At 41.7% G+C, this 20,600-nt stretch overlaps 1 protein-coding gene across 2 annotated transcripts; it reads left to right on the top strand.

Annotated features, from left to right (window-relative positions):
* Positions 1 to 114: 114 nt before the first annotated feature.
* LOC111957797 (long-chain-fatty-acid--CoA ligase ACSBG2) lies at positions 115 to 16,515 on the top strand. 2 transcript variants are annotated; one of them, XM_023978811.2, is made up of 15 exons: positions 115 to 228; positions 2,891 to 3,011; positions 3,173 to 3,447; positions 6,385 to 6,656; positions 7,878 to 7,966; positions 8,396 to 8,516; positions 9,092 to 9,172; positions 9,512 to 9,661; positions 9,936 to 10,103; positions 10,286 to 10,467; positions 11,115 to 11,348; positions 11,575 to 11,792; positions 13,147 to 13,286; positions 13,478 to 13,721; positions 15,942 to 16,515. In XM_023978811.2, the coding sequence occupies exons 2-15, from the start codon at positions 2,947 to 2,949 to the stop codon at positions 16,025 to 16,027; spliced, it is 2,325 nt and encodes a 774-aa protein (XP_023834579.1). In that variant the 5' UTR covers positions 115 to 228; positions 2,891 to 2,946; the 3' UTR covers positions 16,028 to 16,515. The 2 variants fall into 2 exon arrangements, with proteins under 2 accessions (XP_023834579.1, XP_023834580.1); XM_023978812.2 differs by having other exon boundaries at positions 119 to 228; positions 2,937 to 3,011.
* Positions 16,516 to 20,600: the final 4,085 nt, after the last annotated feature.

The following is a 20,600-nucleotide window of genomic DNA, read 5'->3' as shown; positions in this document are numbered from 1 at the left end:
TCAGGTGTGGGGGAAATTCCGTAAGAGTGCATACAGACCTGAGTTGGATAGTACTATCCCCCATACATACCTCTACAGGCTTATCAGCTGCTGTCCTGGGTGACAGTCCCACGTTGTGCACATCACATCGATGTCCATCCAAGTTTTCCCTGCACTCTCTCCTGCCAAGGTGATGTCATATAGCACCTGCCTCTGTCTATCCCTGTCTGAACAAAGTCTCTGAACAAGGTAGGATATCTGCTCTGTCTTTATTCAATAGAAAGGTATTATAATATTCTGCTAATATCATGCTTTTTTATGTGTGCTTTCAATTCTTTCACGATAGGCTATTTTTTCATGTGCCAGGCCACCACGTCAATCTACAAATCACAGACAGCTCTTGCAACATGTTCCTACAGTCCTTGCTCACATGTCAGTGGGGAACTAGGGTCAATTGTCTGTCTCTGTCTGTCTCTCTCTGTCTCTGTCTCTGTTCGTCTCGGTGTTCTGTCTGTCTGTCTGTCTGTCTGTCTGTCTGTCTGTCTGTCTGTCTGTCTGTCTGTCTGTCTGTCTGTCTGTCTGTCTTGTCTGTCTGTCGTCTGTCTGTCTGTCTGTCTGTCTGTCTGTCTGTCTGTCTGTCTGTCTGTCTGTCTGTCTGTCTGTCTGTCTGTCTGTCTGTCTGTCTGTCTGTCTGACCGTCTGTCTGTCTGTCTGTCTGTCTGTCTTGGTATACATTTGTCCGTCTGTCTTGGTTTGTGAAATCAATTTGAAGCAGTTGGACAGTTACTGCATTATAAACCTTGGTGAATATTTAGGATGATTTATTCAGCATCTACAGCAAAGCATTGACTGATACTGGGAGGTGTTAAGTTGCCTATAATTACATGTAATTGTCTAACCATTAAAACCAACCTAAACTTTTAGATTGCTTTCTGGTACTGATACAGTAGCCTTCACGGTATAAATCCAATGTAGTGTTTGCATTTCAGGGGCAGAGGCATGTTCAGAGTGAAAAGAATTTGACCAGTAACCTAAAATAGCTGCATGCATTGGTTGCCTAATCTATATATAGATATATACATGTGTTCAAAGCAAACAAACAAACATGACCTTGCCTACATCTCAGGACATACATGCAAAAAACATGTTTGAACTAAACTTAACCAAGCAGGTTCCTCTGGTTTTAATGTTTTGCCAACAGGCTCAGGCTTATTCTTTATTGTCTTGTTAAAGCCAACACAAACAGTGCTAGCCTGGGTCACTCTAGAGCTGATGCTGCTGGAGAGATACACACATACTAAAATATATTTCAATATTTGAAATGGACAGCTCATTACTTGATGGGTTGAGGCCTTGCTCATGTAGGAACATAGATACAGAATTGTATATTTTTGTGTCAATTTGCTACCTGTTTAGAGGTAATCTGTTAAAGGCCCAGTGCAGTCAAAAACTTGATGTATCTGTGTTTTATATATATTTACACACTATGAGTATGGAATAATACAGTGAAATTGTGAAATTGTTGATATGCCCTTTTAGGGTTTGAAAAGACCGCCTGGAATTTCAGCCTGTTTTGGTGGGATAGAGTGTTGACCTGCCTGCCCTGGTGGCATCACCAGGCAGTAAATAGACCAATGAGAAAGAGTTCCAATCCTCTCTGCTAATAACAGCTAGTTTTTAGTTTTCCCCTCCCACTTAGACCACTCACAGACAGTCCTATCAAATTTCTTGCTTGAGAAATTGCTCTTGCTGAGAAGCTATTTTTGTTAATTTTTTTAACCACTTCTAATCACATTAAGGTGCTTAATTGTTACCCAGAAGTTATTTGATATTGAGATAAAAATGTGTGCATTGATCCTTTAAGAGCGCATAGAGATTCTATCCAACTATCTATTACAGTTCATAGTTTTTTTGCAGAAACATCAGTAAGCACTAATGTTTGCAGCATTCTGTGCAAAAGTTCAGTGTTTACTTTGCCACATAACTTAGGCAATTGTTTTGCAATTCTGATTCACTTTTGCCCGAGAGACATTTTGACCATAGTTATCTGATCTATCTGGACGGGTCTTCTGTTCTTTTCTTGTTGAAGTCGTGAAACAAAACAATGTCCTCATGAACCAGATAAAAATGCTATATCACTGTTATGAGCTCTGTCTCAATATTTTAACTACTTGTTTGGAATTTGAAGTGACAGCATCCATTTTTCTCTCTCCATACATGTTTAGCAGCTTCTTGGCAATATGGTATGCTCAAGGCATGTCATCATTATGACTGTCATAGCTAAACTAGAGCAGATATGTGTGAAAATTGTCTTCAATTTCAAGATAAAACACAAGATGGCATAATTTCACTGACATTTTTCATCATAGGCTGATTGACATCATGTCAGAGATAATGATGAGGAATTATGGTCAAGTAACCCAACATGATACTCTATGTGCACTACATGCTTTGGGCCTATGTTGTATTTGAGACATGTAAAAAACCAACACATTTACTATGTGTGCCTGGGGAGATAACTACTGTACAGGACCTTGACTGAAATCTGCCTTTGAAGATAAGACAAAAAAGGGGTTTTCAGCAGAAATACCCACTCTTTCTCAGTCACTTTCTAATTTAAAAATCAACCGTCTTGGTGTAACCTACTATATTTAAGTGAAAGATTGTAAAAAGCTCTGCAAATGGTTCTAGGTTTTTGGTACAAACCCTTTAATTTCGCCATTCGTTATCAATCGAACTAAGCAGCTATTGACACACTACCCCTGACGCTGTCATGTTGCAATAGCCACTCATATAAAGATCCAGGAGGTTACACTTTTTCTCTTGAATTAGTAGAATATCAGGAGCCTTTGCACAAACTATTTAGAGATTTTATTCATTTGATATTGAAAGCTTGTTCATCATGATCTAGTGGTTCCTGCACATCCAATGGAGATAATGTACGTCTTTTATTGAAGCAATTACAAGATGTCTGAACAAGAGGATTCCATTGTCCTCAATGGGGTTCCTGTCGCAGAGAAGAGTTCTGAGAGGTATGTGGATTTATAGTAATCTTCTATGCTGGAGAACAAATTCTGACAGGACAGTTGAAGTACCAGTTTATAATTGCTAAATATTCACCAAATAATGGTATAGTATTTTATGAGTGAGTGTTTCTTTAAAGCATATTTTATTTTCATGTGCTTCATTCTAGTTGTGTGAGTGACACTCCTCTTGGCGAAACCGAACAGTTACCACCAGTCGCCAAACTCCAACAGAACAGAAACCATTCCAGTCCCCTTGTCAATGGAGGAGTAGTAGACAATCCACAGCCAAACTCTGAGTCCGAGTCAGATAGAGAGGGCGAAGACAGCCAGGAGACAACTGCTGTAGAACCTGCAATGATAACCCCAGCAAGCATACCTGAAACACCAGCCAAACCACCCAGATCACCTGGACTAGAGGGACCTCAATGGGATCCTATCTCAGGTAATAGCAGTTTATGGTGATCATAGGTAGAGCCAAGAGTTTTTTATAGGATATGGACTCAACTTAACTGAAACAGATCAGATGTTTATCACCTACAAGAGGAACATGATTATGTTTTGTTCATAATACAGCAGTTATAAAGAAACTTGTGGAACAGGTTGACAGAAATGTGCCTAAAAAGCATAATCAGTTCAAGGTTACAGTTATTCTTACCTTTGAGGAAATGTGTTATTTAATCTCTTGAGGAAGAAAATGATTTACCTGTCCCCCATTGCATGATTTTGATCAATCAACCGTTTCTATTTAATCAGAGCCAGTTTCACCACGCAAACCTGATTGGTGGGTAGACAGGGACATTCCATAGCTTCCTCTATTCTCTGAGTCAATATGATACAGGCATCCCAGCTCTAGTTAAGAGGGTTCAAATGGTTATGCTTCACACTGAGACAGCGAAGGAGGGTGGGATATAGTCCAGTCTGATTCTCAGAAATAGCCACACATCCTGACTTCTGTTTTATTTAACCCTTATTTTACAAGGTAAGTTCACTGAGAACACATTCTCATTCTGTACCTGCCTGCGGTCCACTGAGTTCTTGTGGGGACAGGGCAGGGGAATACTAGTCTTTGAGATTACTTCATAAACTACCACTGATGGCAGGAAACTGCTGCCCCTGCTGTCCCCATACTACAAGTGGTCAGATGACACGGATGCTACGCTACAGTACTGTTATACTAGCACAGACTGGAATATGTTCCGGGTTATATCCAATGGCATTGAGGAGTATACCACCTTAGTCATTGGCTTCATCAATAAGTGCATCGACGACGTCATCCCCACAGTGACCATACGTACATATCCCAACCAGAAGCCATGGATTACAGGCAACATCCACATCGAGCTAAAGGCTAGAGCTGCCGCTTTCAAGGAGTGGGACACTAATCCAGACGCCTAGAAGAAATCCCGCTATGCCCTCAGACGATCCATCAAACAAGCGAAGCGTAAATGCAGGATTGAGATTGAATCCTATTACACCGGCTCTGACGCTCATTGGATGTGTCAGGGCTTGAAAACTATTACGGACTACAAAGGGAAACCCAGACGCGAGCTGCCCAGTGACGCGAGCCTACCAGACGAGCTAAATGCCTTTTATGCTTTCCTCGAGGCAAGCAACACTGAAGCATGCATGAGAGCACCAGCTGTTCTGGATGACTGTGTAATAACGCTCTCGGTAGCCGATGTTAGCAAGACCGTTAAACAGGTCAACATTCACAAAGCCGCGTGGCCAGATGACTTACCAGGACGTGTACTCAAAGCATGCGTGGACCAACTGACTGGTGTCTTCACTGACATTTTCAACCTTTCCCTGACCGAGTCTGTAATACCTACATGTTTCAAACAGACCACCATTGTCCCTGTGCCCAAGAAAGCGAATGTAACCTGCCTAAATGATTAATGCCCCGTAGCACTCACGTCGGTATCCAGGAAGTGCTTTGAAAGGCTGGTCATGGCTCAAATCAACAGCATCCTCCCGGATACCCTAGACCAATTCGCATACCGCCTCAACAGATCCACAGATTACGCAATCTCAATCGCACTCCACACTGCCCTTTCCCACCTGGACAAAAGGAACACCTATGTGAGAATGCAGTTCATTGACTACAGCTCAGCGTTCAACACCATAGTGCCCACGAAGCTCATCACTAAGCTAAGGACCCTGGGACTAAACACCTCCCTCTGCAACTGGATCCTGGACTTCCTGATGGGCCACCCCCAGGTGGTAAGGCTAGGCAACAACATGTCTGCCACGCTGATCCTCAACACGGGGGCCCCTCAGGGGTGTGTACTTAGTCCCCTCCTGTACTCCCTGTTCACCCACGACTGTGTGGCCAAACAATACTCCAACACCATCATTAAGTTTGCTGATGACACAACAGTGGTAGGCCTGATCACTGACAACGATGAGACAGCCTATAGGGAGGAGGTCAGAGAACTGGCAGTGTGGTGCCAGGACAACAACTTCTCCCTCAATGTGAGCAAGACAAAGGAGCTGATCGTGGACTACAGGAAAAGGCGGGGCAAACAGGCCCTTATTAACATCAACGGGGCTGTAGTGGAGTGGGTCGAGAGTTTCAAGTTCCTTGGTGACAACATTACCAAAGATCTATTATGGTCCGAACACACCAATCAGTCATGAAGAGGGCACGACAAAACCTTTTCCCCCTCAGGAAACTGAAAAGATTTGGCATGGGTCCCCAGATCCTCAAAAAGTTCTACAGCTGCACCATCGAGAGCATCTTGACCGATTGCATCACCGCTTGATATGGCACTGCTCGGCATCTGACCGTAAGGCACTACAGAGGGGACTAAGCTTCCTGCAGTCCAGGACCTATATAATAGGTGGCGTCAGAGGAAAGCCCATAAAATTGTCAGAGACTCCAGTCACCCAAGTCATAGACTGTTTTCTCTGCTACCGCATGGCAAGCGGTGCTGGAGCGCCAAGTCTAGAACCAAAAGGCTCCTTAACAGCTTCTACCCCCAAGCCATAAGACTGCTGAACAATTAATCAAATGGCCACCGGACTATTACATTGACCCCCCGCCCCTCCTCCATTTGTTTTGTACACTGCTGCTACTCGCTGTTTATTGTCTATGCATAGTCACTTCACCCCTACCTATATGTACAAATTACCTCTAACCCGTACCCCTGCACACTGACTCGGTACCGGTACCCCCTGTATATAGCCTCGTTATTGTTATGTTATTGTGTTACTTTTTATTATTTTTTACTTTAGTGTATTTGGTAAATATTTTCTTAACTCTTCTTGAACTGTACTGTTGGTTAAGGGCTTGTAAGTAAGCATTTCACGCTAAGGTCTACACTTGTTGTATTCGACGCATGTGACAAATTATGTTTGATTTGATTTGATTTCACTACAGGTGCCTCGGTTACCCTGAAGCTGTCGGATGTGTCTCTGGCCCCAGCGGAGCAGCTCTGGTGCTCCTTTAGGGATCAGGCAGTCAAGCTGAGGATGACCGAGACAGGGCTGGGCTGCAAGGCCCCCATTACCGTCCACCAGATGTTCCTGGAGACGGTGGAGAGCTATGGAGACCTGCCTGCACTGGCATCTAAGAAGGAGGGGCAGTGGGTCACCCTGACCTGGAGGGAGTATTACCAGCAGTGCCGAGTGGCGGCCAAGAGCTTCCTTAAGGTCTGTTTATTGATGTAGTTGTTGTGTCAGTGTCTGTGCTCTTTAGTTGCTCTCTGTTCTATGCTTGCGTGGAATTTAATGGAAAAGGATCTCTCAAAGTTCTATGTTATGATGTACTTTTACCAGGATGTGTTCTGCATTTTTTAGTGGCTGTATCTATACAGAGGCGTATGAGTATTTTTGAACTTTGCCAGTGAATTCTAATGAAGATCTGTTAACATCACTGAAAACTGGCAGCCACGAGAGCCAAATTTGTCCAGCGGGTGGTTTTATTTGGCCCCAGCGGGTGGTTTTATTTGGCCCCAGCGGGTGGTTTTATTTGGCCCCCCAAATTTTCTAAGCTAAAAAAAATATATGTAGATTAGTATTATATGTCTTTGTTTCATTGTTGGAAATAAGGCTGTAAAAACTCCAGGAAATGAGCGCTAAGTGAAATTAACTTAAGAAATCTGTTCCCAAGTACTCCCACAGATAATAGAGAGACGCGTGATCGTATACAAATGTAAGCAAGGTTTGAAATTATTATGTTTTAGTCAAACATATCTGTTTGGGCTTCTTGCAGTCAATCTGCAGTCTACAAATGATTTGTCATTTTAATTCTTTAAAATTTGACATTTTAGTCATTTAGCAGACGCTCTTATCCAGAGCAACTTACATTAGTGAGTGCATTCATTATCACACTTTTCATTATAAACGTGGTGGTTTGAGCTCTGAATGCTGATTGGCTGACAGCCGTGGTATATCACGGCTATGACAAAATATGTATTTTTACTGCTCTAATTACGTTGGTAACCAGTTTATGATAACCATAAGGCACTTCAGGGGTTTGTTTTATATGTCCAATATACCACGGCTAAGGGCCTTATAGCTTAATTAAAAAAATTGGCTCAAGGCTGAATCTAGTTGATGATCCCTGGGCTATGGACTATTTAGAATTTCACCTTCAGAGAAAGGGGACTATGAATATTTACACAGCAGAAATAATTTCCTTTTTCTCCCATTGCCATGTCTGTCTCCTTGTAAGAATGGTGCTGGTGAAAACCAACACTTGGCTGTGTTAGATTCAATGCTTAAGTTACGTCTCCAGTGTCAAGGAGAGGCTATAAACTGGAGTAGTTTTCAAAGCATCACGTAGGTCGACAGTAAAGGAGGCAGTGTGCCACGTTCTTATTGATTATAAATGTTTCTTTCGGACTCTTTCTCTTCCTCCCTCTACTGTAGTTGGGGCTGGAGCGTTACCATGGTGTCGGTATTCTGGGCTTTAACTCTCCAGAGTGGTTCATCTCAGACATTGGCTGTATCCTGGCTGGGTAATAATAACAACATTTGACTTCTGCTTTTAACCCCTCTGAAAGACACACATACATACACAGGTTTTTGGAGAGGTGCGGGGGGGCTGCCACACTGGGTACCTGGGGAGATGTTGTTGTGGGGTGGTAAGTGCCTTGCTCAAGGGAACAACGGCAGGCCAAATATTTTCCCGTCAGACCCGGAATTTGAACTGGCAACCCTCCGGTTACTGGCTCACCTCTCTAACCGCTAGACTACCTGCTACCCCTATCATTATACATCTAGCATGCACTATCTTACCATGCACTACCCTGCACTATTGTTCATACTGTAAATGCTGTGTGACTTGGACAACCAGCTGCTTCCTCATAGAAAGTATTCATCACACACAGCAATCACAGTCTAAACCGCCTCAATAAGAAGGTTGTTTGATGTGTGTTGTGTGCCAGGGGTTTTGCTGCAGGCATCTACACCACCAACTCCCCCGAGGCATGTCAGTATGTAGCAGACAACTGTGAGGCCAACGTCATTGTGGTGGAGAACCACAAACAACTCCTCAAAATCCTCCAGGTGAGACCCCATAACACATACTGAACTATACGTTTGCCCTGGTTGTGTCTGCCAATAAAATACAAAATAAATGTCCACAACTCCCATTGTGATTTAAAAAGACGCGGAAAAAATATGTTTCGATCTGAGTTGGATCTTCGTCAGGTGATACACAACTGTGAAACACACCTACTTAAATAACCTCTAGAGGCATGTGCATCTGGTCAGTTGACTACATCCAGCCAATTGAATACATATGACACATTAACATCACAATGAATTACACACATAAGGAAAAACATGAATACATTTTGGTTTGTTTATCCATGTCAAGTAATATACAGTAGGTGTGCAATAGATTTTAAAACCGGGTGAGACAAATGCGTCAATCATTTTGTATACAATAATATACGGAGAAAACGGAAAAATACCAATAGCCATCGAACCTATGCACAGAATTATGCAAATAATATATTTTTTAAAGAATTAATCCAATACTGTGCTGTTTTATTTGTAAGTAGATCAAGTGAAAATGTTTTTTGTTTTTGTTCCAAAATGATTAATTCTAAAATTCCTACTTTGTCCATACCTTTCAGATTAAGGACGAGCTTCCACACTTGAAAGCTATCGTTCAGTACAAGGATGAACTGCAACAGAAGCTGCCAAACTTGTACACTGTAAGTTTGCATCAAAATAATCTCTATTAACAAGATCAAGTTTAGCCAGCTGGAAAAAAACATGATTTATTTGCCTAATAGATAGCAATGTTAGTAGCACGCATTATTTCCTAGAATATTTCCTTTCCTACACTGTAACTGTGAGACTGTTAATCCATTCACATTACTGAGCCAAGTCGAGCTGCACTGGGCTGGCTTTGTTACACATCCACCATTGTTGTTGGAACCCGTCTGAAAAGGATCATGTGAATAGAAAATATCCAAGCCAGCACAGTACGATTCAGATTGGCTCTGTAATGTGATTCAGGTGTTACTGACTCAACCTCTGTCCTCCTACAGTGGGCTGAGTTCATGAAGCTGGGTGAGGAGGTGCCTGATGAACAGCTGAATGCTGTGGTGGACAGTCAGAGGGCTAACCAGTGTTGTACGCTCATCTACACCTCTGGAACCACAGGCAACCCCAAAGGGGTCATGCTGAGTCATGACAATGTGAGTAATCCTATTGAGGAAAAAGCTCTATATTTACATGTACATTTACTGTACTGCAGTATCCAGCTGGCCTCCCCTTCATCCTCACAGAATGTGGTGGCTCTCTCAGACACATTACAGTAGTACTATATGGTGGAGATAGCTCTGGGGCCACTGAGCACTGGATACAGTATGTGAAAAAGTCACAATTTTGTCCATGTATTCTTCACGGCAAGGACAAACAAAAACGTAGTGTATAGTTTTTCCTCTAAGTGGTGACCGACTCTCTCCTCAGATCACTTGGACTTCAAATGCGGCGGGCACCATGCCAGATCTGAAACATGGTGAGGAGGTGGTGGTGAGCTATCTGCCCCTGAGCCATGTAGCTGCCCAGGTCAATGACATGTGGATCGCCATGAGATTCGCAGCGGTGACGTATTTCGCAGAACCAGACGCCCTGAAGGTCAGAATCCATAACTATTATACTACAATGGATGGGTGATGTGCATTACTTTCCTCTCAAAATGCTATTTACATTGGGAACAATTGATTGAATTGTGGTGGTTTGGTTTTGACTTGATTGGGAAGGGTGGGACGGGAGTAACTTGATATGACTTGATAACCAGTAACAATATGATTTCATAGGGCTCTTTGGGGACTACTCTGAAAGAGGTGCGCCCCACCAGTTTCCTGGGAGTTCCCCGTGTGTGGGAGAAGATGCAGGAGAAGATGAAAGCCATTGGTGCCAAGTCCTCTGGAATGAGGAAAAGAGTGGCAGACTGGGCTAAATCCATCGGATTGCAAGCCAGCTACAGTGCCATGAATGGGTAAGGATTTAGCTCAGGTTCTTGTTGTTCAATCAAACCCGTACTTCAGAAATAATGCTGATTTTCAGTGCATCAAATTTCACCCATAGACATGATCTTATCAATAACAATAAAAAAAAAACATACAACCTCACTCATGCCCAAATAGCATTTTTTTTGTATTCTAAACTAGATAAAATTCCAGCCAAGTTTGGCGACTAGTAAGTATTTTTTAAACCTCCCGCTTTGGGCTGGATGTGTCAATTTGTTTTGTTCATACATGCATAATCTATGAGCAGAATTACTGTCTTACCTCAATTAGCCAGCAAACCCCTAGTTTATTTACTGGAAGCTTTGCAGCGCCATTTTCCCTACATTTTCCACCACGTGGGCCAGGCCCCTAGCAATTTGAGTTCCAGCCAATCAGCCCCTCACCATTTGAGTGACAGCTAGCAAGATGCACATACAGCAAAACGAGAGACAGCGAGCAATATTGTGGTGCACATATCGGCACATAAGTGATGTAGTACACAATTTTTGGGGACCGCTTTTGGCTCGTGAGTGCCACTTTCAGAACTACTGCTTAAAAAGTATACAAAGGTAACAGAGAATCTCTTTAATCTTTTACACCATGTGTGGTATTGCTCCTTGTTTGTTGTGGATTCCAGAGAGAACCTGTTGCCATGGGGCTTCATGCTGGCAAACAACCTGGTTTTTAAGAAGGTTCACTGGGCCATGGGCCTGGACCGCTGCAGGAACTGCTTAACAGGGGCCGCACCCATCACTAGGGAGACCCTGGAGTATTTCATGAGCCTTCGCCTCCCCTTGTATGAGCTGTATGGGATGAGTGAAAGCACCGGCCCTCACACCATCTCCTGGGAGAATAACTTCAAGATCATGAGGTCAGCAACTGGGAAACTAGGATGTCCACTGCCATTTGTAATGACTGTTTACATTCATTAATTTGTAGTTGACAAAGCTAGCATTGTGATAGCAAAACATGAATTGATACCGATAAGCCATCAGATATAAAAGTGACATTTAATACATTCTTGCTTTGCGGTCTCACCGTATAAAGAGCTGACAGCAAACTGTCAACAACAAAGAATATCTTGATGTTGTCCTCAGCTGTGGAAAGGTGGTGAATGGCTGCCAGACAAAGTTGGACAAGCCAGATGAGGATGGGAATGGTGAGATCTGTTTCTGGGGGCGTCATGTGTTCATGGGCTACCTGAATGAGCCAGAAAAGACTGAGGAGGCCTTGGACCAGCAGGGCTGGCTGCACTCTGGAGACCTGGGCAAGCACGACAAGGACAACTTCCTGTTCATCACAGGGAGGATAAAGGGTATAGTACTTAGAGTAGTGATGCTAGGCGGGTGGGTGTTGCCCGCACCTGCCCGCCTATCATCACTACTCAGGATGGTTCTGACTTAGAATATGTGAACAACTATAAATACCTAGGTGTCTGGCTAGACTGTAACCTCTCCTTCCAGACTCATATTAAGCATCTCCAATCCAAAATTAAATCTAGAATCGGCTTCCTATTTCGCAACAAAGCCTCCTTCACTCATGCTGCCAAACATACCCTTGTAAAACTGACTATCCTGCCGATCCTTGACTTCGGCGATGTAATTTACAAAATAGCCTCCAACATTCTACTCAGCAAATTGGATGCAGTCTATCACAGTGCCATCCGTTTTGTCACCAAAGCCCCATATACTATCCACCATTGCGACCTGTATGCTCTCGTTGGCTGGTTCTCGCTACATATTCATTGCCAAACCCACTGGCTCCAGGTCACCTATAAGTCTTTGCTAGGTAAAGCTCCGCCTTATCTCAGCTCCCTGGTCACCATAGCACCACCCACCCGTAGCACGCGCTCCAGCAGGTATATTTCACTGGTCATCCCCAAAGCCAACACCTCCTTTGGCCGCCTTTCCTTCCAGTTCTCTGCTGCCAATGACTGGAAGGAATTGCTAAAATCACTGAAGTTGGAGACTTATATCTCCCTCACTAACTTCAAGCATCAGCTGTCATAGCAGCTTACCAATCGCTGCAGCTGTACACAGCCCATCTGTAAATAGCCCATCCAACCAACTACCTACCTCATCCTCATATTTTTTTTCTGCTCTTTTACACACCAGTATTTCTACTTGCACATCCTCATTTGCACATCTATCACTCCAGTGTTAATTGCTAAATTGTAATTACTTCGCCACTATGGCCTATTTATTGCCTTACCTCCTTACTTCCTTTGCACACACTGTATACAGATTTTCTGTTTTGTTATTGACTGTACGTTTGTTTATCCCATGTGTAACTGTGTTGTTGTTTTTGTCGCACTGCTTTGCTTTATCTTGGCCAGGTCGCAGTTGTAAATGAGAACTTGTTCTCAACTGGCCTACCTGGTAAAATAAAGGTGAAATAAAAAAATAAAAAATAAACAGTTTATTTTCTAGATGTACTGTATATAGCCATTACACAACATGGCTGCCAGTGTTGGGTGTTGATGGGAGTAAGATGGTGTTTCCTCAAGACACTGATCTAAGGTCAATTTTGTGTACCTTCCCCTGATCCTAAGTCTGTGCCTAAGGGTAACTCCTGCCTTGAGCCTGGATATACAAGATCAATCATTGTTGAACATCATGTAGATCTATGATTTAAATATCTAGCTAAGTATGACATATCTTGTCCTGCAGAACTGATCATAACAGCAGGAGGAGAGAATATTTCACCTGTGCCCATTGAGGATGCAGTGAAAGCAGAGACCGCCATCATCAGCAACGCAATGTTGCTCGGAGACAAGCTCAAATTCCTCTCTATGATGTTCACACTCAAAGTAAGGCCTCAAACATTAGATGTGGACTGTATTGCCAACTCCTATGTTCATTGGCATACTTTAGAATTCTTGCTTTAGAATTATTAAGCAATTCAAATAGAATTATACAGCACAAACAGATCTGGAACCAGGCTCTGTTCAGAAAGACTCCTGGATCACTCCTAACCTTTGACCCTACTCTCCCTCCGTAGTGTGTAGTCGACGACAATGGCGATCCAACGGACGAGTTGACCCCAGAGGCCTTGGCGTTCTGCCAGCAGCGTGGCGTCGTGGCAACCAAGGCCTCTGAGATTATAGCCAGTAAGGAGCCAGCTATTTACAAGGCCATCCAGGAGGGCATAGAGCGCGTAAATGCTAAGGCTAACTCCAACGCCCAGAGGGTCCAGAAGTGGATCATTTTGGACAGAGATTTCTCCATATCCGGGGGAGAACTGGGTGAGTCAGTCAGTGTGAGAAATATATACAGTACCAGTCAAAAGTTTGGACACACCCACTCATTCAAGGATTTTTCTTTATTTGGACTATTTTCTACATTGTAGAATATTAGTGAAGACATCAAAACTATGAAATCACACATATGGAATCATGTAGTAACCAACAACAGTGTTAAACAAATCACTTTATATTTTAGATTCTTCAAAGTAGCCACCATTTGCCTTGATGACGGCTTTGCACACTCTTGGCATTTTCTCAACTAGCTTCATGAAGAATGCTTTTCCAACAGTCTTGAAGAAGTTCCCACATATGCTGAGCATTTGTTGGCTGCTTTTCCTTCACTCTGCGGTTCAACTCATTCCAAACCATAACCATCTCAATTGGGTTGAGGTTGGGTGATTGTGGAGGCCAGGTCATCTGATGCAACACTCCATCACTCTCCTTCTTGGTCAAATAACCCTTACACAGCCTGGAGGTGTGTTTTTTGGCTCAAGGTCATGTTGAAAAATGAATGATAGTCCCGCTAAGCGCAAACAAGATGGGATGGCGTATCGCTGCAGAATGCTGTGGTAGCCATGCTGGTTAAGTGTGCCTTGAATTCTAAATAAATCATTGACAATGTCACCAGCAAAGCACAATCACACCTCCCTATCCATGCTTCACGGTGGGAACCACACATGCGGAGATCATCCGTTCATCTATTCTGTCTCTCACAAAGACACTGCGGTTGGAACCAAAAATCTCAAATTTGTACTCATCAGACCAAAGAACTGATTTCCACCGGTCTAATGTCCATTGCTCATGTTTCTTGGCCCAATCAAGTCTCTTCTTCTTATTGGTGTCCTTTAGTAGTGGTTTCATTGCAGCAATTCGACCATCGGTCTTCCGAGTTGCGCAGTGGTCTAAGGCACTGCATCTCAGTGCTAGAGGCGTCACTACAGACCCTGGTTTGATTCCAGGTTGTATTTCACCCGGCCATCATTGAGAGTCCCATAGGCCCAGCATCGTCCTGGTTAGGGTTTGGCCTGGGTAGGCCGTCATTGTAAATACGAATTTGCTCTTAACTGACTTGCCTAGTTAAATTAAGGTTAATTAAATAAAGGTCTGATTCACACAGTCTCCTCTGAACAGTTGATGTTGAGATGTGTTTGTTACTTGAACTCTGAAGCATTTATTTGGGTCGCAATCTGAGGTACAGTTAACTCTATCCTCTGCAGCAGAGGTAACTCTGAGTCTTCCTTTCCTGTAGTGGTCCTTATGAGAGCCAGTTTCATCAAAGCCCTTGATTGTTTTTGCGATTGCACTTGAAGAAACTTTCAAAGTTCTTGAAATTTTCCAGATTGACTGACCTTCATGTCTTAAAGTAATAATGGACTGTCAGTTCCCCTTGCTTATTTGAGCTGTTCTTGCCATAATATGGACTTGGTCTTTTACCAAATAGGGCTATTCTATATACCACCCCTACCTTGTCACAACACAACTGATTGGCTCAAACGCATTTAGATTAACTTTTAACAAGGCTACTTGTTAATTGAAATGCATTCCAGGTGACTACCTCATGAAGCTGGTTGAGAGAATGCCAAGAGTGTGCAAAGCTGTAATCAAGGCAAAGGGTGGCTATTTTGAAGTATTTCAAATATAAAATATATTTTGATTGTCTAAGACTTTTTTGGTTACTACATGATTCCATATGTGTTATTTTATAGTGTTGATGTCTTCACTATTATTCTACAATGTAGAAAATAGTAAAAATAAAGAGAAACCGTTGAATGAGTAGGTGTGTCCAAACTTTTGCTGGTACTGTATATTAAACTAACTTAGATTGTTAAACTAAAGCTAGTCTTGTGATGTTACTGTATATAATTTTCAATAGATCATTAGCTTTTTCAGAATTTGACACACTTTTACAAAGAACGCCGAGAGAGAAGTAAATGTTTTGCCAGTAATGTTTATCACGCACAATATCTGAAGTGAATCACATACGGTATCTGAAATAAATGTTTTGCCAATAATGTTCATCACGTACAGTATCTGACGAGGCAGTCTTGTGACTGTTTCAAACTAAACAACATTCCCCTGGATACCATTGCATGATATAATCTTTCTTCCAAGCTGTTGAGTACATCAAATGTGATTGGAGCACAGGAAAGAGGGGACACTCATTTTGAGAGCACAGTAAATCTGATGGAATATCCTTTCTTTCTTCAATATTCTCTCCAGGACCTACCATGAAGCTAAAGAGGGGGGTTGTTGTCAAAATGTTCCAGGAGAAAATCAATGCTATTTATGGAATGGCACAAGAATAACAGACGCACTCAAAAAGGACTGGAGAACATTGGACTGTTGTAGTTATTGACCTATTAAATATATCTGCTCTAAATCAATATTTAAGCTGTTTTTATGCACATAAGATTACACAGCAACGATATTAGCACTTTTTTGTAAATAAACCATATAATCATCATTGCCAAATCTAGTGTCCACAACTGTGCAAGCAGTTTGTGCTTCTGGTAAAAAATTAACTGTAATTGCAACCGTAGCAATACTTCCAAAGTCGTATCACTGTCATAGGCTTTTTATTTTATTATTTGTAAAATATATGAACATGTTTGCAAAAAACCACTTATTTTCTCTCAACATGTTCAAGGAGAATCTAAGGACATACCAAGGACAATCATTTAGCAATGCTATATAGTACCAATCACTTTAAGTAACGGACAATGATACTGAAACATATTATTTTATCATTAATGTTATGTTTGTGATTCCATAAAAATACTATGAATCACAACAATTGTTTTGAATTTTACCCAATGCTTTTCTGTGTACATGAAGAAATATTTAAATTGAAATGTTTATGTGTTAAATGAACTTGATCAATAAAATCAGAAACGATTTCAAGCCAACAAGCTATTCTGGACAGAAAAAGTAACTTTGGTAGTATCTCACACACACCTTACTTGCTGCTGTCCAAGTTAGTGTCTGTTGTTTCACTGGAACAGCAATTAAAAATCTCCTCATCAGAGAACGGTGCCAGTGATGTGATAGCTATGACTTGATAGAAACCATTTGTGAAGAGGCTTTATACTCCGGAAATATAATTACCATCGGAGGTTCTGCTGAGCTGGGTCATGCTAAGCAAGCTAGCTACATACAGTAAATTCGGAAAGTATTCAGACCGCTTGAGTTTTTCCACATTTTGTTACGTTACAGCCTTATTCGAAAATTGATTGAATCGTTTTTTTCTCTCTCATCAATCTACACACAATACCCTATAATGACAAAGCAAAAACAGGTTTTAATAAATTTTTGCAAATTTATACATTTCACATTTACATATATTTTGCATTTACATAAGTATTCAGACCCTTTACTCAGCACTTTGTTGAAGCACCTTCCCTTTTTCCTCATTTTGTTACAGCCTTATTCTAAAATGGATTAAATACAAATAATTCCATATCCATCTACACACAATACCCCATAATGGCAAAGTGAAAACAGGTTTTTAGACATTTTTGTAAGATTTTAAAAATAAAAACATATCTTATTTAGATAAATATTTATACCCTTTGCAATAAGACTCGAAATTGAACTCAGGTGCATCCTGTTTCCATTGATTATCCTTTAGATGTTTCTAAAATTGTATTGGAGTCGACTCTTGGTAAATTCAATTGATTGGACATGATTTGGAAAGGCACACACTTGTCTATACAGTTGACAGTGCATGTCAGAGCAAACACCAAGCCATGAGGTCGAAGAAATTGTCCGCAGAGCTCCGAGACAGTATTGTGTCAAGGCACAGATCTGGGGAAGGGTAGCAAAAACATTCTAAGGCATTGGAGGTCCCCAAGAACACAGTGGCCCGATGGTCACTCTGACAGAGCTCCAGAGCTCCTCTGTGGAGATGGGAGAACCTTCCAGAAGGATAACCATCCCTGCAGCACTCCACCAATCAGGCCTTTATGGTAGAGTGGCCAGACGGAAGCCACTCCTCACTAAAAAGCATATGACAGCCCACTTGGAGTTTGCCAAAAAGCAACTAAAAACTCTTAGGCCATGAGAAACAAGATTCTCTGTTCTGATGAAACCAAGATTGAACTCTTTGGCTGGAATGCCAAGCGTCACGTCTGGAGGAAACCTGGCACCATCCTTATGGTGAAGTGCGGCAGGATCATGCTGTGGGGATGTTTTTCAGCGGCAGGGACTGTGAGACTAGTCAGAATCGAGGGAAAGATGAACGGAGCAAAGTACAGAGAGATCCTGGGGCGGCAGGTAGCATAGTGGTTAGAGCATTTGGGCCAGTAACCGAAAGGTTGCTAGATTGAATCCCTGAGCTGACAAGGTAAAATTCTGTTGTTCTGCCAAGGCAGTTAACCCACTGTTCCTAGGCCGTCATTTAAATAAGATTTTTTTAAACTGACTTGCCTAGTTAAATAAAGGTTAAATTAAAATGTAAAAAATGTAATCCTTGATGAAAAACTGCTCCAGAGCGCTCAGGACCTCAGACTGGGGGTGAAGGTTCACCTCCCAACAGGACAACGACCTTAATCACACAGTCAAGACAACGCAGGAGTGGCTTCGGGACAAGTCTCTGAATGTCCTTGAGTGGCCCAGCCAGAGCCCAGACTTGAACCCGATCGAACATCTCTGGAGAGACCTGAAAATAGCTGTGCAGCGACACACCCCATCCAACCTGACAGAGCTTGAGAGGATCTGCAGAGAAGAATGGGAGAAATTCCCCAAATACAGGTGTGCCAAGCTTGTATTTTTTGTAAATTTATTTCACCTTTATTTAACTAGGCAAGTCAGTAAAGAACTTATTCTTTACAATGACGGCCAACCAGGGAACAGTGGGTTAACTGCCTTGTTCAAGGACAGAACGACAGATTTTTACCTTGTCAGCTCAGGGATTCGATCCAGCAACCTTTCCAATACTGGTCCAAAGCTCTAATCACTAGGCTACCTGCCACCGCGTAGCTTGAAGAAGACTCAAGGCTGTAATACCTGACAAAGGTGCTTCAACAAAGTACTGAGTAAAGGCTCTGAATACTTATGTAAATGTGATATTTCAGTAGCTTTTTTATAAATGTGCAAAAAATTCTAAAAACCTGTTTTTGTTTTGTCGTTATGGGTTATTGTGTGTAGATTGAGGGGGAAATTAGCAATTTCATCCATTTTAGAATAAGGTTGTAATGTAACAAAATGTGGAAAAAGTCAAGGGGTTTGAATACTTTCTGAATGCACTGTATTGGCAAACAGTGACACCAACCTGAACTTTTCGATGTCACCAAACTACAGGAACCCACGGCAAAGTTTCTAATTCTAAGAACTGAGGCCATAAACGTGGAGGTTCCACACAAATAGGCCTCTTAAATTCTTAACACTAGAATTACCATCAAATTACCACTAGTTTTTAAAATGACCATTTTTCCCCTCACAGATTCAACAGGATTGGTTAGGTAAGTAATATATGGGTTGTTCCACCAATTTGGTGCCTTTTGAGATGTGTAACTTTGTGAAAAGAAACTTGATTTCACCTCATTTTAAAATGATTTCATATAGAGCACATGTTCAACTTAATAAAAACAAGTTTTGCCATCTCAAGAAAAAAATTACTATAGTAAGTGCCTCTTAACAGGGTTGGCAAACAGGGTTGGCGATTTCATCTTAAATCAGCCGTAAATCCCCTTGTGTCAGTGGAAATGGACGTTTCTTGTGTGCAACAGGGAGGGGCAATTGAAAGTAAGCTTCACAATTTTTTTCTATGTATTTATAGTTTACACCTATCCACTCCTTTCAGAACCTAACTACAGTAACGACTGTCAGTGGTGTTAGTGACAGACAGTAAGGGTCAGTTGAGATTTGAAGGAATGTTCTCTCAAAGCCCTCCAGGCCACTAGCCTGGTCAACCAGACTGACTGTTGTTCTCACATTTTGTTTCAGCGCAGTGTCCTTGTAGTTTATGAGGCGTCAAGGCTAATGTAGGACAAAGAGAATTTGGCCAATTGTCAAGCAACGTTTTAACAGACAAATTGATCAAATCAACAACTGGTCAAAGTAATTTAGTATTTTATTTGTGGGGAAAGATGGCTGAGGCTGCATACTGATTGCACGGGGTTAAATCCCTTATGTGCTTACAGCAAGATAGGCAACTGCCATTTCTGAGGTTGAACATAAGCCAAATCCCCAAAGAGATGATTTTATGTAATGGGTCAATCAAATGATCCATCGACAGAGCAGTGAGCTCCTTATTGACCAACATTCACACCTGCACCAGGAACCTATATTCAACTACACACCGCAGAATGCTGCCCTACTTTGGTTAACATTTGTTCATTATTATGTTCAAAATGTGTTCACGTATTACAGTATTCAGTTAATCATTGAATCAATAACATCTGACTATCATTAATGAATAACTCCAAAATGGAAAATGTATTTTACACCATATGAAAAAGTTATACACACACATTAGTTACAGTTTATGATACTGTAATGCCCCCATGTGGCAACAATCACTAATCCTATTAAAAATAATATGCTGATGCACACCCATTTTTTGAAGAGGTGCTGACTAAAGTAAGTAAACTGTATAAAAATAACTACAAATCTGAAGAAGGCACTGCGTGGTTATACCCATTAAATTGTTGGGAACATATTTAGAGTGTGCAACTTTATTTTTGTAACAATAATTTATGACAGTTTTGGATTGATTGATTCGTATGTTTGACACCCTAGCCCTATACCTTCAATGACTCATTCTACCATTTTAAATGTTTGCTTAATTCAAGTCACCCAAATGTAGCTTGTGTCTTTATAGGGTAAAATAAACTATCTATGCTGCACATCTCCACATCACAAATTTCTTAATTGTGTGAA

Source organism: Salvelinus sp. IW2-2015, linkage group LG33 (genome assembly GCF_002910315.2).
Source record: "Salvelinus sp. IW2-2015 linkage group LG33, ASM291031v2, whole genome shotgun sequence".
In the NCBI taxonomy this organism is placed as follows: domain Eukaryota; kingdom Metazoa; phylum Chordata; class Actinopteri; order Salmoniformes; family Salmonidae; genus Salvelinus; species Salvelinus sp. IW2-2015.
Note: the sequence above shows the minus strand (reverse complement) of the source record. Positions and strands in the feature narration are given on the sequence as shown.

What these genes read in the sequence shown, in the direction of transcription:
- LOC111957797 (XM_023978811.2), top strand. Translation starts at nt 2,947, where the DNA reads ATGTCTGAACAAGAGGATTCCATTGTCCTCAATGGGGTTCCTGTCGCA. An exon ending in ATTGGCTGTATCCTGGCTGG is followed by an intron (nt 7,967 to 8,395) that starts GTAATAATAACA and finishes GTTGTGTGCCAG; the next exon opens with GGGTTTTGCTGCAGGCATCT. An exon ending in AATAACTTCAAGATCATGAG is followed by an intron (nt 11,349 to 11,574) that starts GTCAGCAACTGG and finishes TGTTGTCCTCAG; the next exon opens with CTGTGGAAAGGTGGTGAATG.